This window comes from Parasteatoda tepidariorum, chromosome 1 (genome assembly GCF_043381705.1).
Source record: "Parasteatoda tepidariorum isolate YZ-2023 chromosome 1, CAS_Ptep_4.0, whole genome shotgun sequence".
Classification (NCBI taxonomy): Eukaryota; Metazoa; Arthropoda; class Arachnida; order Araneae; family Theridiidae; genus Parasteatoda; species Parasteatoda tepidariorum.
The window spans coordinates 103756015-103774645 of NC_092204.1; the positions used below are offsets into that span (position 1 = coordinate 103756015).

The 18631-nt window shown below is 29.3% G+C and overlaps 1 protein-coding gene across 2 annotated transcripts in view; it reads right to left on the minus strand.

The window, feature by feature from the left end:
* Nucleotides 1-1946: 1946 nt before the first annotated feature.
* The window catches only part of LOC107449775 (formin-F), a 111771-nt gene continuing 95086 nt past the window's right edge, over nt 1947-18631 (minus strand). For both annotated transcript variants that reach the window (XM_016065433.4, XM_016065424.3), the window contains 7 exons: nt 14784-14936; nt 10724-10840; nt 9495-9635; nt 7499-7525; nt 5487-5531; nt 3795-3863; nt 1947-3203 (listed from right to left, as the gene is read on the minus strand). In XM_016065433.4, the coding sequence (XP_015920919.1) occupies nt 2253-3203; nt 3795-3863; nt 5487-5531; nt 7499-7525; nt 9495-9635; nt 10724-10840; nt 14784-14936 (1503 nt within the window). In that variant the 3' untranslated portion in view covers nt 1947-2252. The remainder of the gene's footprint in view (nt 3204-3794; nt 3864-5486; nt 5532-7498; nt 7526-9494; nt 9636-10723; nt 10841-14783; nt 14937-18631) is intronic.

The window sequence follows — 18631 nt, forward strand, 5'->3', positions numbered from 1 at the left end:
GTTTGACATCAAAAATGTTAAATTTAATCTCGAGATATACGTATAAAAAAAAATTTTAAATTGTTTTTACAAACTAACTTTTAACAAACTTTTGTAACAAATTTTTATAAAGGGAAGCGATGGAAACAGTTTTGACTTGCAAAGTGTGCGGTGAGTTAAAAAAAGTTAGAAACTTCTGGTTTAATTCCTCCTTTGCTCTAATGAATTTTTATAATCAATTTAATATTCTTGGTCTAAGTTTTATTTGAAAGACTGATAACTTTTAGGTATTTTGAGTGTTTTTTTTAATGTATTCAAGACTGATAAAGTTTCAAAAGTATAAATCATATAAAACAACATGAATAAATTATTTTATTCTGATCCTTAATGGTCATATTTTTTTGATACATAATGGAAATTAGTGGCTGACTGCAAACCCAGACCGAAAAGGGATACTGTTTTTTTATTTGGAGGTCTAATATTTCTATTTCCTAAAGGAATAAATTCAATTTTATTGTTTTTGTTTTTTAAATTAAATAATTTGTCACACTAGTAACAATGTGTTCTCTTAAACCAAGGATTAAGTGACACATAAAAACCACATGAATAATTTATTAGAAATGAAACATGAAATAATACATTTAAATGATTTTTATTTACTTTCCTTTAATCTAAAAAATAGTGTTAAAAAGTTTAATAACACACACACATCCAGAAGCATTTTATGTATTCGTTTGAATTGTTTCAACATATAAAAATGATTTTTAAATAGTTACATGTCACACACTGAAATTCTTTGAAATAAAAATAGGTTAACCTTTTTAATAAAAAGATTTTTAGAAACTTGTAAGCGAATGCTCTGTGCAAATTTCATCTTAAACGAGTTGAAATTATTCATTCAGTTTCCGTAAACAAACAATATCATTTAGTTGAGGGCTAAGATCACAAACAGACCAAGTTTTATTCCCCCTTTTTTTCCTATAATATTTTTCAAGAAAGCTTTAAGATGACAACAATATGTGAAGTATTTATTCATAATTAATGAATGAATTGTTTTTATAAATATTAATCTTATAATTTTTGAGGGAAGAACTCAATTTAAATAAGTATTCTCAACCTTATCTTTATGATATACACTGCTCAAGAATAAGTAAAAAACCGTTAATTATGCATGCAGTTTTTTTCTTCTTCCCTTGTAGTACCGTAACTGATAGGTAAATCGTCACAACTTTGAAAATGTGCCATTTGTATTCATGTAAAATTTGTAAACACCACAGTAAAGGAACAAAAAATTAAAAACTGAATTCTTTTCTGTGTACAAGCAATAAAAATTGCTTAATCATATTGGAATATAGTTTTTATTACGTGCTAACTATCAACCTTGTGTTTAATATTGTATAAAATTATTTATCTTAAAAAAATAATAAAATTAATAATTTATCTAAAATATATAATTGCGATTATTATTTTTAAAGGAGGAGTAATTTTAAAATGGCTGTAAGTCACAGCAAGAAATAAAGATTTTAAATTCTGTCTTCTTATTTATGGAAACTTAACATTGCAACAAACGGCAAATTTTTTAAAAGTTTATTATGCTCTTCTAAAATATGCTGACAGTTACTTAGACAAAAAAATTCTTCAGTGCTTGAATAAAGTGAAATTTGTAGAGTTAATATGAAGGTTTTAATAGTGACTGGACTCCATCTTCTTACTGAAAAAAGGGAATTTGCCTCACTTTCGGGTTCATACAAGTAACCTCTATATTATTTTAAAACTAGTAACTCTCCTTATTTTTTTTCCCTTCCTGCCAAATGCAAAACAGAGGAAACGACAAAATAGGCATGCACTCACTAGACTTTAAGGATCTCTGTATTTTAAAATGAACAAAAGTAGAGCTGTCCTACGATTCTAACAAGGTCCTCAAATAATAACTAGTGACCTATCCTATTTTTTTTTTGTGAGCAGTGTGTGATTCGGCTGAGTAACCATGCATATTAGAAAAATATTTTAATCGAATAGGTATAGCTCGTTTGTAATCTGAACCCTCTATGTCTCTGTAGAGGAACTTTCTTCAACAAAACTCTCCACTCAGAGTGGAAGATGTTCCAACCTAACAGATTTATCAACTCAACTTTGCCAGGTCTGGACAAGTTTCTGATGGGCTGAGCTCAGAAGTTTGCCAGGCCTGAGAGACCCAACATTTTGCAATATGAATAAGGCTATCAACAATGCATAGTTATTTACACTATCTCTTTTACATAAGACGCGAAATATTATATCCAACCGCTTATTTGTTTTACAGCTTTTGTGATCTCCCTATGAACTAGAGCACTTATTGTTCCACCAGACGCTGCCACCGAAACTCCACAACTGTAATCAGGTGGTGGTATCTGAGGTATTTTGTCCGAAGAACCGTTACTCATACCAGAATACAAATCACAGTTACTGTGACCCTTTTTTAAAAAGTTACTTTTATAGGCAACTGGTAGTTGATAAGAAGGGATAATAGTGGGTGATCTTCCGGTTGACAGTTTATTAGATTTTCCGTTTGATTCATTAACTGGAAGACAGCTGCTTTGCCTGCCTAGTAGTTCGTTATTAAAGTTGTTGTTTCTTTTAACCATGAAAAAGTTCGTCGAATCTACTACTTTCGTCTCCCCTTCCATCAATTTTCTTGTTCTTGCCTCGTTTGTTTCCCGTCTATCCTCTGAACGACTCCGTTGCGCCATTTTACGATTTGTTTTTAAGGTTGGATATCGAAAAGGAATAATGGTCACATTGTCGTCTTTCAGTCGTGAGGTAACTCGACTTGCACGAACCTCTGGAGGAGGTTCGGGTATAACTGGGTAGCTCCAATTTATCCCCGAATCTGATTCGGATTCACTGAGAGCAGAATCGGCTGATTCTTTGTCTGAGTTCGACGTTTTAGACCCAAAACCGGTTGAGGTACTTGATGTTTTCGTTTGAAAACAATTTTTTTTCAGAGTCAAAGAATTGTTGGAAGAATTTGATTTGGTGCTAAGATTCGGTGAATATTTGGTTGAATCTTCGTAGCAGGAACTGTCTGATCTAAAGCCAACTGGAGGCCGAATTGTGGGAACGTCTATAAAGATTTCTTCAGTCCCCAACTGACCACTGTCTCCAGAAAGAACGGGATCATCTTCATCGATGAGAAAATGATTTTTGATATCAAGAATGCTAATTTGATTCAACTCTTCATCAGGCTGAAAATTAATATAAGCTGTAATTAGAAAATATTTTAAATCGAAATTCTATTGAAAATATTTAAAATAAATTAAAAGGATATTTCTCTAGGTAATAAAGTTTGTCGTGAAATTAAATCGAAATGCTATCTCCCAAGAAAAATGAATCTTCCTGTTCCATAAGAAAGTGACTTTTGATATTAGGAATGATAATTTGATTGAGATCTTCAAGTAGCAGAAAGTTAAAATTAATAAAATATATTGTTTAAAAATGTTTTTAGAAGGAAATTCCGATTAAAAATTTATTGTTTAATATAAGTAAAAATGATGTTTTTAGGTATTGAATGTATAGCGTGAAATAAAATTGAATTGCAATTATAATTGTAACACTATCTCTCGTAAAAAATAATTCTTCTTCAATGAGAAATTACATCCAAAATATTATAATGAGTCAATTTTTTATCTGACTAAAATTTAAATATATCACTAAAAATGTATTTAAAATAATCTGAAAATTCTTAATTTTAACTAAAATGATATCTCTAAGTTTGTACCAATGCACATAAAAAAAAAATATAGAATGGAATGCTATTGTTTTCCTAGAGAACTTACTTTTGGCTTCTTCATTTCTGATTTGAGAGTTGTTACTTCTTCATTTAAATCTTCACATTTCTCTTTCAACTGAAACACGAAAAAAAAAAGGATTATATTAATTTTAGCTATATATGTTTAGCACTAAGCGCTGTGTTCATTCAATACAAATTATGAAACATATTTATCAGGACTAGTACGCATCTGTAAAAATGTAAAAAAAGTGGCAGTAATTTTGAGATGAAAACTTACATTGTTTAATATTTTTCTCTAGCAGAATATTTTACTAACTTTAAGTAAATATATCGAGATCCGAAGTAAAAGGATTTTAATTCTAAAGTGCAACCTGATTCTAAGAAATTTTTGGCATTTTTAGAACAAAATGTATACTAATTTTTTTGTTTTACGTACACGCAAATCCTGTTGTTCTGACTACAAAGAAACTGTTTTACTCTATAATTATATCTGAAATTTAATTAAAAATTTTATACGTGAGTAAATATAATGTTAAATAAGTAAGCGAAATTATTATACATTTGATTGCTCGTGTATACAGAATGAAATTTATTTCTAGCAGACGAACTGAAAACAAAGTTAAAATTTTATATTTCATGAACTGAATCAATTAATGGATACTTTACGTAGATTTGGTGTCCTTTGGTTGGTAAAAATACGAAGCGAAACGTAGTTTGATACAGTTAACACGATTTTGCGGCGAAGTCTGTAAAAAAATTCTCGAAGTGAAGTTTTTCTTTTTCTTCTTTTTTTAACCCCTATTTTTTCATTTTTAAACCATTTTTTTTAAATTCTTTTTTTTAACCTCTAACGATTTTGAAGCTGCTTGTCATGAATGTCTAACTACATCAGATACAAGAGCTTGTAATCCTGTATTACATGAATTTGCCTGTAAGCGGTTCTTCTTCGTAAGCACTACAGCCGGTTACCGACCGAGCCCGTCTCAGTCAATTTACCCCATCTAGTACTATATTCGATGCTATATTTCTCCATCTGTCCTTTAACCACTTCTCTACTCTATCTAAATCATCTTTTTCTAGGTCTTCCTTCTGTCGTATGGAAAGTAATTTTTGAACAGGATTTTCATCTCTACATTGAAATACATGTCCTAGCCACCTTATTTGCGAAGCCTCGATCACTTCTACTATGTTAGGTTCTTTGAATTTTGATTGTAATTCATGGTGGTAACGAATTCTCCAGTTTCTGTTCTCTCTTACTGCCCCAAAAAATTTTCTTACTATTTTTCGCTCAAAAGTCATCAGTTTTTCTTCGCCTGCTTTATTAATTGCCCAACATAAAACTATTGGTCTCACTAGTATCTTGTACAACTGTATTTTTTGTTTGTTTCACAACTTATTAATTTAGATTTGAACTGGTTTCTCAATCATTGATCACATCTGTGAGCCATGTTGATTCTATTTTTGATTTCAACTTTTTCGTCATTATTATTATTTGCAATTGCGAAGTATTTAAATTGAGCTACTTTTTCAAACTCATATGCATTAATTTTTAGTGGTTGCAGATTTATGATTCTTTAAGCACTTAATATCTAATAAAATAAGTTATAGACATAAGTTAGCTTTGGGACTCAATGCATTTCATACGCTGTAGCGTCCTAATTAAGTTTACACCAAAGCGCGTGAACAAAAAACAAATTGCTAGACGATTTAAAAAACAGTTGCTAGAGCTATTTCTTACCTCCAATTCAATTTGCATCAAGTTAATTTTGTCCTCTTCTAATTTCTGAAAATAGAAATATTTCATTAAATTAGAACATCAAGTAATTGTGACAAAAATTAATAATAAAAAATAACAAAATTAATAACATGTTTCTACAGAAAATATATCTGATATGACTCAACCCTCTGTCCGTATACTAAATTACATGTTATTTAAATACGCATTTAGATTATAATGAATGATATATATTGATTTGGTGAACACATTTTCAATTAATTTTTACGGTGAGCAGAAAAAAATGTCACTCGGAATAATTTTTGATCTAATAATCGTATTTCCACGTTGTTAAACGCAAAACATATCTGATAGCGTCTTAAATGCACTAAGCAATTTGTGATTCCTAGAAATCCGTTATATATATATTATGGAAAAATAAGTTTTGTACCTGATTTATGACCTTAAGTGCTTAAGTGGGCATTCAAATTGTAACGATTGCATATGAGTAGAAATCTGATAGTTTGAACAAATTTATTATGTATCTTGGTAGGTTTCTATTGTGCTCACTGGAGATTTACCACTCGACAACGTTTTTAAAAAAATAGATTGCATTTTTTCAGTATAAAAGCAAGTCTACTTAGCTAAATAATTAATACATCAATTATGCAAATCAAAAATGTTAATTACAAATTACTACCACCTTCTTTTTCTTTTTTTTTTAAACTTGTGAAATATTTAGATCAGAAGATCAACATAGTAATGAGCAAAATTATTTTTTTTTTTTAATATTAATCGTACAGGTCATAACCCAAGCTAAAAACATTTAATGAAATTTTACGCGAAGATTCTCATAGCATTTAATTTACACTAAATAGCAATACTTTAATTGCGACTTATTTGTACAGTACAGAGTGGTCCCGAATTCATGGTACAAACTTTAAGGCTAGATATAGAACATTCTAAAAATCAATTATTGTATAGAAATGTATGAGTGCAAGTGACGCAGTGAGGCGCAAACATTAGAAATTTAAAAAAAAGAGAAATGGAGTTATCGGTTGGTTGTGTTGCCGGTAGAGGGCAGTAGATGTCTAGCCGCCGTTCAACATGAACTTTAGTCGACTTTACTTAAGTCGAAAAAGTAGACATGCATTACATGTACGACCGCGCAAATGGTAACGGCAGATCTGCTTTACGAATGTAGCACGCGCAGTTTCCTGATCAACGAATGTCGGATCACAGAATTTTTCAGGAATTGCATCGTCAACTTCGTGAAACAGGTTCATGCGACGTCGTCTACGAAGAGCTGTACGCAGTTCAAGCCTGGAAGAAAGCATCTTGAACATTGTGGCTGATAGACCCGAGTCAAGTACAAGAGCTGTTGCTCATGACGTAGGTGTGAGTCATCAGACCGTTTGTACAGTCTTAAACGAAAATGCATTTAAACGTTGCTTTTATATTCGAACTTAAACGTTGCTCGAATATCCGAAGCAGCTGCAGGTGTGCGTGAAATACAATATTTGAAAGTGTACGCCAATCACTCCACCGACACTGTCAAGCATGTATCGCTACTGGTGGACGAGATTTTGAACAGTAAACATTACACCTGTCCACGACGCTTTCCATAGACACTTTTCTCTTTCGTTTCTTATTTTTTGTGTTTGCGCCTCACCACGTCACTTGCTCCCATACATTCAATAATTGATTGTTACAATGCCCTGCATAAAGTTTGCACCATGAATTCGGAACCACCCTGCATATTATGATACAAAATCTGTAATTACATTGTTTTATGAATGTTAAGATACGCTTCACTATGCATTTGAACAATTCTGTAGTAATTTATGCAAAAACTAAAATTATTACCGCAAAAAATAAACTTATTTTTTTATAAAATTTTTATTGTATTCATTTTAACGAAAAATCTATGGTCGTAATTTCCAAATTGTCCTAATAAAAAACTATCATCGTGATAAATACCTTAAAAATAGATACCAGTAATATTTAAAGTAGAAGGATAATAAAAATCTATTTACTTGTAGGGCTTGACGAAGAAGTTGCACCTGAAAAAAGAATGATAAAATATAGCTAAATGAAAAAAACTATTAGAATGAGCCTTAACTAACTTCCTTTACTTTCTATTGTTTTCAACCGAGTTTTAAGAAAAAAAATTTCTAGCTATATAGCCTTAAATTAAATCTACAGTTAACACGTAGTTAACACGTATTTTGATTGTATTGTTTATTTGATGGAAATTCATTAATAATATTTTCTGTGTTGTGGCGCTTTAACCCAATGAAATTAGCATTTGATCATTTAAATTAAATCACTTTTTTTTTTATTTGACTTGCATTACTTTACGTTACATTTACATTACTTAACGTTAGATTTTGTTTTGCTACTCAAAAGAAATTTGAGATTACTAAGGGGAATAGAAAAAAGAACAGGGAATGCACTGTAAAATAAATAAAATTAAACATTCGATAATTAGTTCAAGAATTATTAACTGTTGAAATAGTAGAAAAAAGTACCATGTGTGCCGCTCTACAGGCCGCAGTGATATTTCGTGTGCTGAAAGGACCCTTTTAGTTTAGGAGCTTTTTTCGAAATTTTAATTTGTTTGAAGATTATTGGTATTGGAAACTCCTATTTTAGTAATCAAATATGTAAATAGTTTTAAATAATTCAAAATTTTTTAATACTTTTAAAATATTTTCAAAATTTCATGTGACTCATTGATTAATAAACAACAAATAAAAAAATTAATTTAAATTTGACAAATCCAAACGTTACAGCTATTAGTATAAAAATCAATACACTGCATTAATTGCTTTTTATTCATGTAGTTTTAAATATTCTAAAAAATATACTCAGTTTTTAAAATAAAAATTATGATTTAAATAAATATGCTTATTTTTAAAATAAAAATTATAGTTTTTGTACAACAAAACAACACAAGTAAATAACAAAATAAGCACAAGTTATCTTATACATTTTATTTTATAAAATATTCGAATTTGCGCTCAACCATATAACTTATAATCTTTTTTAAAAAATAAGTCAAGGACTATTATTTTATGTAGAGTAGAAATAATAAATATTTAAAGATGACTTTACTGTATCCTTATGAATTAATTTGAAAACATTTACGATAAATAAAAATATAACAGTATAATTAAGTCAATACTTGGTGAATAATTAAGTCACGCACGCACAACCATGTTCGCTGTTATACATTTTTTCAAGTTCACTAAGTCTAGATAAGCAACACACGATGTAAATATAGTTTAGGTTTACCTTATCCATGTTACTTATTTTGTTTTGCTCCTAATTCACGATTGAGTGCATTTTAAAAGAAGCGTCTTTTTTTATAAACGATGTTATTTAAATTTATTATAAGTAAAAAAAATATATCACAAAGGAAGGAAAAAGAAAAGAAGGAAAAGAAGAAAAAAAATATTGTGGGTGAATAAAAAAAAAATTATAAATATAAAGGAATAGATAGTATAAATAAAGTAAAACAAATGGAAAAGAGCTGCAATTAATATCATAATTAATAAAGATTATTGATCCATCATAGAGACATGAATCGAGTATCTAAAAAAATTAAAACAAAAGTTTGCAAAAAAAAGTAAAAAGAGTGGTTTAATTTATTTCTCATGAGTACCTCTGTGCTAGGTTAAATTTTCTGTTAGGGTTTTAAATAACTTCATTAAAATATAATTTTAATACTATACAACGATAATTTTAATTAATCAATTTCATTATGTCATATGAAATATTTAAAAATTAATATCATCTTTTAATTATTTTTTTACTTAGTGAAAAATTTTTTTTTGATAATGATCTTTAAAAGTACCATACGGAAAAAAAACCACTTCATTTTTCACCCAAAATCAGTTTCAGTCTTCATATAATAAATGTTAACTAATATTTATTAATAGGTTTAAATCTCAATTTATTTATTTAAAACTACTCTCAAAAATAATGGTGCATGCAAAAATATTCTCGTATGAAAGAAAAGATGTTTACTTCTTTTTGTAACCTCTCGTTCTCGGTCTCTAGATTTTGTTTACCACCCGTGACAGTTTCCATATCCAGATAAGACTTCTTCCATACTTCAAGTTCTGTCCAGACAGGATCAGTACAAGGAATACAGCGATTCCGTAATTCCTTTGGAAAAAAAATCAAAAGTATTTAATGACAAAAATGACGTTAATTAAAGTGAACTTTTTTGTTTAAATTGTGAACAGTCTTAAATGAATTAAAATGTATAGCAAAAATTGTAAAAAAGTGGCAATTATCCAGTATAACCACAGCTTACTATCGTCTTCTGAATTCCATAATCAATTCGTGTATGAAATGTGAATTTCCTTCTATAATCTAAATAGTATTTGAGTTGAGACGCAAGTTGCTATTTGAATTCGGAATAACAAACAAAAACAAATTCATCAATGAGAATGGTTCTATTGTTTTTCATAACGTTCTTCGCAACGTTCATAAAACTTTTCTTTCCCTCGTTGCAAGATGTATTTTGGAAAAATCGGAGCTGAAAAACCATGTACAAAAACAAGAATAAATCATTGTGTACCAAATCAGAGCTTTACAGGATGATCAACAATTCTAATCTTGAAGTATATAATTAATTGTGTAACTGTCTTCGCAGAGTATATAAAAATCAAGATTTTATGTTTTCTATAAGAAATATTCGTGATTTAATGCATGCTAGAACATTTAATATTAAAAACTGAAATTATTAAGAATTTTTGAATGTTTAACCATTGAGTAGTTTTGCATTTATGACATAATTTTAGCTACCTACATTTTTACAATTGGAACTGATATATACTTTCTCAAAATGTGACATCAATTGTTTTTGAGCTAAACGTCATATATTAAAATTAGCTTTGTAAATTTTCTATAACTTACAATGTGCAGATATGTACAATATTTACGATGTGTACATTATTTTGTAACCAAAAAAATCTCCTTAATTTCATTCAAAGATATTACTTTAAAACTTTTTATGTATATAAAAAAAAACCGTTTCATGAGCGATGTTATTTTAGTTCTCTATTTTAGACTTTCTTTATTGAATGAAATAAACTATGTTATAGATGCTTTTTGGGATTAAAAATAAAATATTTAAAATATAATTATTAATACATTAATTCATTTCTTTTAATGTCAAGAAACTTTTATAATAATTATCAATATAAATTTGCATAATTAAATAATTTTGAAAAAAGGCAATATCTTACGGCTTCTAAGGCGTTTAAATCCAATCCAGCATCTTCCAGTTCACACTGAAGACGTATTCGATCTGCAGGTCTAGGGCTTGTTTTCAGCAAGGTATTCAGGAACTTCAGTGCCGTGCTCTATAAGTTATAAGATTCAAATTATCATTGAATTTCAAGTAATTATATAATCATCAATAATCCATTGAATTTTAAATAAATAATTAACTCGCTAAATTTCGTAGAATGTTTTATTTGTATGTTTAAACAAATTTAGTTTAATAAATATTACGCTTAGTTTATTAAATATAACACTCAGCAGAAAATGTTACCATTCTTAGAAAACTATTTTACATTACCGCAAACATAAAGTACACTAAAGTAAATTATTGTAGAATCCAATCAGTTTAGACAGAACCTTAGAGCAACGATCAACTTAATTGATTAGGAATTGAGTTACTTACTCATCTTGTACGCTGTAAAAAAATTCTGGTTCATATTACGGTAAAAAGTAGTGGCAGCCTGAAAGCAGTATCCTTAAAATCCATTTTGCCAAAAAATTCGTTTTTACCATAAAATGTTTCACATATGTTCACAAATGTTCATAATTTTTACAGTAATAATTTTATTATTGTGAGTTAACAGTTACGATACATCAGATAAGTTTATTGTGTGGTACATCAGATAAATTTATTGATAAAAATTACGGTACATCTGATTTTTTGTTCCGTAAAATTTTACGATAAAAAATACAGGCACCCTGAGTGCCGGTACTTTTTACCGTATTTTGATCCTACTTTTTACCGTAATTATTATATTTTTTTATTATGTACAGTGTGCAAAAAAAGAAAAAAAAAACGGACCACAAAGAATTACTTTTGATTTAATGATCGGATTTTCACGTTCTGTGACTCAATCTTAATGGCTCGAGAATATGACAGTGCAGACGATATTTTAAGTTACGAAATCAGACACAAAAAAGTATTTTTTCTGAGTAAACATACCCTTTTTTCGATGGATTCGGATTTCTGACCCCCCCAAAATATAGGAGGTAGCCGCAATCTGGGAAGTATGGTCCCAATAGTTAGGTTAGGAGAGCGTTCCAAAGTTTGAACTCCTTAATGTTAATTTTTACTTTTTACGTATTTCGCTGTATCTCGAGAACTAGTAAAGCGAATTGAAAAATTTTTAAACTCAAATATAAATTTTCGTTCATCCAAAGATAACTCTCTGCACAAAATAACTTTTAGTAAATATTTATTATTCTTTATTATTTCATTTAAGAATGGTCGAAAATTTTTTGAATAGTAAGGTATACTATTTTTTGCGTCATTTTAAAGAATGTAGCAAAATACAAAATTTGAGCGAAATCGGTCGAATAATTCCTAAGAAATCGAATTTTAAGAATCTGACTTTTTTGAAATTTAATTTCTCAGAAACTGTTCGACCTATTTCCCTCAAATTTTATAATTTGCCATATAAAATTACAATCTTTAAAATGATGCAAAAAATTGAATACCTTACAATTCAAATTTTTTTCGGCCATAAAATGATAATAAATATTTATTAAAAGTTATTTTTTTGCATGGAATTATCTTTGGATAAACGAATTTTATAAATGAGTGTAATTTTTTTTTAATTTACTTAAAAATTTCTCATGATATAACGAAATCCGCAAAAAGTAAAATCAACATCCAAACTTTGAAGCGCTGTCCTGACCAACTAATGGGACCCTACGTCCTATATTTTTGGGGTCAGAAATCCAAACTCGCCGAAAAAAAGTATGTTTATTCAAAGAAAATACGTTTTTGTGTCTGATTTCGTAACTTAAAATAGTGTCTGCACTTATTAATTAGCATATTTGAGGTCACCCCCACGAGCCATTAAGATTGAGTCCTAGAACGTTTTTTTTTTTGTGTGGATCAAATATTGCACTGCGCTGTTTAAAATTTTGGACCATAAAATCGTTTAAAACTTGCTGCAATTTCAAGAAGTGGTCAAGTTGAACCATGTTATCGTTAAATTTAATCCTTTGTTAACTTGATTATTTGATGCTGTGGTTCAACATGAACGGAAACACAGTTAAAATTAACCTGTCTTAAAGTTGTAACGAAATGGAATGGTGATATGTAGTTCAAAGAATCGTTATTTGTTCAGCGTTGAACCCATTTCTCAAAGAAAGAATATGCGTTTTATTTTAAGAATTATTTGAGTTTTATTGTGATTTATATCAGAAAAGATCACCCTATTTAAAAATTCAAATGATTCCATTTAAGATTAATTGAAAATTCAACCAAATTAAAATTATGTAATATTTATCCTAATGAGTCTATTCATTTTTCTCCAATAAAATATTTTTATGTATATTTATAGTTCCGGTTGTCCCTTATAGACAGATTAAGTCCAGAAAAAGACTAGCTAAGATTCATTTTTTCTTGAAATATAAGGTATATAAGTATTGAAATTAGAGAGTTATAAATATGTATATAAAAGAAATTCAATTGTTCTAGAACAAAGAAATCTTCCTCCCCTCTCAACAGAATTTTTATTCCAAAAAAAGAATATTAAAAGAAAAGTATATATTAATAAAAATCATTATTCTGAGAAAGAGAATAAACCATATTTTGATTTTTATAGTTTCTCCGGATTCAGATTTTTCTGACTGAAAAATTGGTGTTATCTCAACTGGAATGGAACATTATGCTATAAATGAAAGAAAAAAGATTCGCTCTATTGGCCTGAATTCTGGGAAAATGTCTAAGTGCACTTCCTCACAGATTTACGGTAATTTGCGATTATTCGATAAATTTCGACGTTTTACCTATAAATTTCATCTATGTAAAAATAATCGAAATAAATGTCAGTTAAAGCATATCTAATGTAATAATAAGCTTCACAAAAGTGCTTGAATAAAACTATTTTTGCGTTATCATATATTATTACTTCGTGTCACTCGCTCTCTGTATATATATATATATATATATNATATATATATATATATTGTTTTAATCTAATAATCTATTAATCTTTTTAAATTTTGACCAGTACTGACCCACAATATTTTCTGTGCAATTCAGCTCCACGATATTTTACGTGCATAAGCAAATTTTAAATTCTACATTCCACAATATTTTGCACATGTTAGATTTTGTCGCACGATATTTTTCGTGTTTGAATTTTGCCCTACAATATTTTTTTTCGTGTTATTTTAAGCGTATGTGATTTCATCATACTATTATATTCTTTGAATGATTGTTGAGAATAAATTCTCACCTACATATATAGAATAAAAGTTGACATAACAAGTGGTTGAACACTTTACAAATGAACCAACTGTTCCAGGTCTGGTTTTCACGTTACTTGAATCATTTTTGGTTATAAAGAATTTCCACTTAAATAAATTTTGCTTTTTTATGTATTCACTAGCTTATGTCTGAAAAGGATATGATTTTTAATTGTTGATAATTTAAAGAATCTTTGCGTTTTAAATTGAATTTTGACCTTAATACCTTTTTTATAGATACTTAAATAAATTTAGAGGTTGTGGTAACCGTATAGAGTTATAATATAACTAGCGGTAAAATTTTTATTTTTTCGCTGAACCTTAATTATCTATTATTGAAAAAAACTAAACTACAATATTGAGTTAATCAAATGATCTTTAAACAAGACACATCAAAGAGTATCTGAAAAAAAATTAATAACAATAAAACAAAAACTGCTGCGTAATAAACATTTTTAAATTAGCGAGAATATTGAAACATTCTATAACGAAAAAAAAAACAACTGTGTCAACGAAATATATTCATAAATTCTAACTTTTTTTAACCCGATAAGCAAAACTCCGATTCTAACACGATTGGTTTCATATTACTGAGTAAAGTGTGAATTTCTTTAAAATCTCAAAAATCAAATAATGGATTTTTCTCACTCTGATTGTCCATTGTCCCCTTCAGAAGATTTTCAATTACTAATAAGGTAGAAGAAATTTAATGCGTTATTAATTTTGAATAAATTAAAATTTATGATAAAGAAAAAGTAATCAATTTAACAACTTCGAATGAAGAAACTTTTATCAACTTACCTGGAATGCTGGAGGAGATGCGATACTTCCTTGCAAAAGACCTACCAAGAACTTGAATCTGACAGGTTCACCGAAAAGAACCCGAATTGCAGTCAGAGCTTCAAGAATCAGTGCGTGTCCCCTGCTAGACAACTCCAAAATACGAACCAGAAGCTGTTCAGGGAAAATAAGATACAAATCAACTTTTGTTTTTCTGTGCATGCATTTATCTATTACATTTCTTAACGTCTTAGTTAAAAAACAAAATGAAAGTAACATTTCCTTCGGCTTCCCGCCCAATTATCGTCCCCGTTTTGATGTTATATTTAAACTGAGGAGTGAAAAAAACAACAATCGAAAATGATTTTTGCAGGGAGTGAAAATGATCTATTGTTCTAAGGCTGCGAGTAAGATAATTATGATTTTTAAACGATGCCATTTTTTCTTTAAAAATTAGTGTGGTTTGTTTTTTAACGCTAACATCTATGTATATATATTATTATAGACATGAGATGGTTCTTAGATTCTGTCGTAGACATTATTTTTCTTATAAAAAATATATAAGGCAATTCGAAATGATCTTACCGACTTTCACAATAACAACTATGGTATAATTATAGCAAGTGTATAGTAATAAATGTGTAACAAATTTAATTAAATGGATCAACAGCCACGTTGGCTCAAAAGATAGAACGTTCACCTCCCATTGAGGTGACCCAGGTTAAAATCCCAGCTGTGGCTGGTCAATATAAACTCTACTCCCAGCTCGCACCGACCACAATGCTGATGAAAAATGTACTCTGTGGTAGACAGGTCATGAGTTCGAATCTCTTTGCCGTCGGAATAACCGTGGGAGGTTTTGCTGATTTTCCACTCCATTGCTCCTTTCGTGGTTTCTACGCAAATGCTGGTTAGTTCCAACAAAAAAGTTCTCCACGAAGGCTAGTTAGCCTAAATGATTAATCCAGAAGTTCCCTTGTCTTCTGGATTTGGGTTCAAGGTTACGGAATTTAACAATGATCGCTGTTAATTCAGAATTGGGTCAGCTGTTCAATGCCGGCTGTAATATAAAATTAAATAAAATGAATCTATCAAATTTTTTGAAGACACCTGAGAGAAATAGGATTCATAAATTTATTGTTTTTGTTGGCAAAAAGGTGGACATTCCCTTCAACTAAAAAAAAAAGGAATTAAATAATAATAAATAAAATTAAAAAAATCCCTAAATTTTTCTTTAAGAAAATAGTCGGAAGTTTAGAAAAAAAAATCATATTTAGTAAAAAGTTAAACATAATATTTTTGTGGGAGGTCTACGATTTTGCTGGATTGCTTATTTTGAGAGGCAAGGAAGAAGTAGGCCCAAATCTCATACACTTGCACATAAATATGCGTATGTAACAGTTTAATAGAAGTACAGTTTCATTTTTTGAGCTTGTTACAAATGTAATTTGTTTTTAAAATAATATTGTTCAAAATAAAAATATTTATCACTCATGATAGTTTAATGTAACCGTTATTCCCCAAACTTAATTTATTTACTTATGAATTTAAAATAATATATAAATAGATCAATGCACCAATATAATCGCAAATCATAGTTGTATTTGAGTACTGCATGCATCCCAAACTAAATTTTCAAGTGCATTTAGCAGAACTAAAAATAGGAAGACCCACAGCATTCGTGTTATCACTGAGTTCAGTGCCGACGCGAAACTGTTTTAAAAATAAAGTATTGTTGTTGTTGTTTATAATGCCACTTGCCAATACCAGCAAGCCTACTTGGTTAAACCAAGTGAATTTAAGGCAGAGGGAGGTCTTCTTGTTTTTCAGTTGTGCCATCTATGGCCAAGAAAATGACTTCAGCCACATACACACACGTCACAGCCCGTTTATAGGGCGGACCCATTCATACATTTATTTATTCATCTACAGATCGTAATGTTGACCTGAACCTGAGCACGATCCATCTCCGATTAATTTCCCCCAGAGGTATTGATTCGTCATGGAAACATGGAGGACTTTGTGACTCGACAAATTTAACGTGCACCAGTCACGTGGCCGGTGGGGATCGAACTCACGAAAATGAAGTAGTGATAAACAAATGTTTTGTAGTAATAAAAAAATAATAAACTATAATAAAAGTAGTAAATGTAATAAAAAATGAAATTATTAAAAATTGCTAGAAATGCACAAATTTTACTATGAACAAAACAATATTTACAATTTATAAAAAAATTACAAAATTGACTAAAAATTTGACGATTTTTTTCCCCTTCAAGAAGCCTTTTTTACAAGATTTAGAACAAATGTAAATTTACAATTCGCCTATGTCATTGTCCTACGGAACGGCTATCTTAAAGTAACTATTGATTCGAAACAAAAGAAGAAGAAGTTTTACACTATTTTTCACTTATTTCTGACGTACTGTAGGCATAATAAACACGAAAAAGAATTTTCCTTCAGTAAAAAGCGAAAGAATTGTATATGCATTCAACTCTCATCTTGTCCTTAAAGTTTCTCTTAGCCTACGTATTTTTTATTTCATTTTTCAAAGAGCAGTATTTTTTCATGTTCAATAAATTTTTACAATTTATACGGGTTCTTTTTTCTTCAGTATAAAGATAGTTTAGCATTTTTCGAAAACATTGTTCATTCAAATCCTATTATGAAAAGAAATAAACAAACTATCTCTTTGGCGCTTACGTTTAAAAATTTATGTATTTATTTAGGAATTTGATAATTCAGATTAATGAAAGAGCGAAGAGACATTCGTCCGTAAATACAAAAACTAAACATAGGTTTTTCTTACAAGATTTTATTTGTTCTAAAACTTTCTAATTTTTTAAAAACTTTTTTAACGATAGAGATACAAAGGGTTCAACAAACTTATAAAATCGAAGTAATGATGGTTACAACCTGGCACATATTTTTATGACTAAACGTTAAATAAATTTTCAGTTAGTCATAATAAGAAAAGAAACTTTAACAAACAGGTTTAATTCAATTTTTTGTCCTTGCCTCAAAAAAAAATAAAAAAAAATGTAATTAGATCTTTATAATCGAAATATTCAAAACTGGAAAAGTCATTAAATATATTAGTAAAAAAAATGTATTCACATCTATGATAAAACTTTTTTTAAATTGCAATTCTTTCCAACGTTAAAACTGAATGAAAAAAAGAATAAAGATAAAATCTTGTATTGAGTGTGGTCAACAGCCTTTTACTACTTCATTAACGTATCGGGGAAGAAAAAAGAAAGGCGGCACCTTCTCTCCTCACGATTTATCCTTTTGTTTAGTATTTGTGTTACCGCTGCGAGGCACTGTTTACTCACGCGATTTAAAATAAATCATAAAGAAGTGTTGCTTGGAGCATTTCATTAGGCTCAAATTTTCGCGCTTAATTTTCACTAAATATAACCTGGTAAAAGTAGAGACCATTTCTAATCCCTAGAATATGGCCACTCTTCAATAAAAAAATCTTCACATTTTTGCAGCAGAGAGCCACAACAATAAATTCCTTAAATCCTTACAAGAGAGTCACTTTTAAATGGATATATTCAGTATTTTTGCCCCAGATAGCTGCATGAATAAATTCGGAAAATCCCTACAGGATGATCACTTTAAAATGGGAATCTTCAAACTTTTGCACCAGACGGCCACATCTATAAAATGGGGAAATCTCTACAAGATAGTCACTTTTAAGTATGTTAAGATGTAAGTTTTTTAACCATTAAGATTGAGTCAGAGAACAGCGAAATCGTTAAATCAAAAGTTATTTTGGGTAATCGTTTTTTTTTCCGCCTTCCCCGCATTGTACATATTAGCTGTAACCATTTTTGTGATCTAGTATTCGAAATTATGGTAAA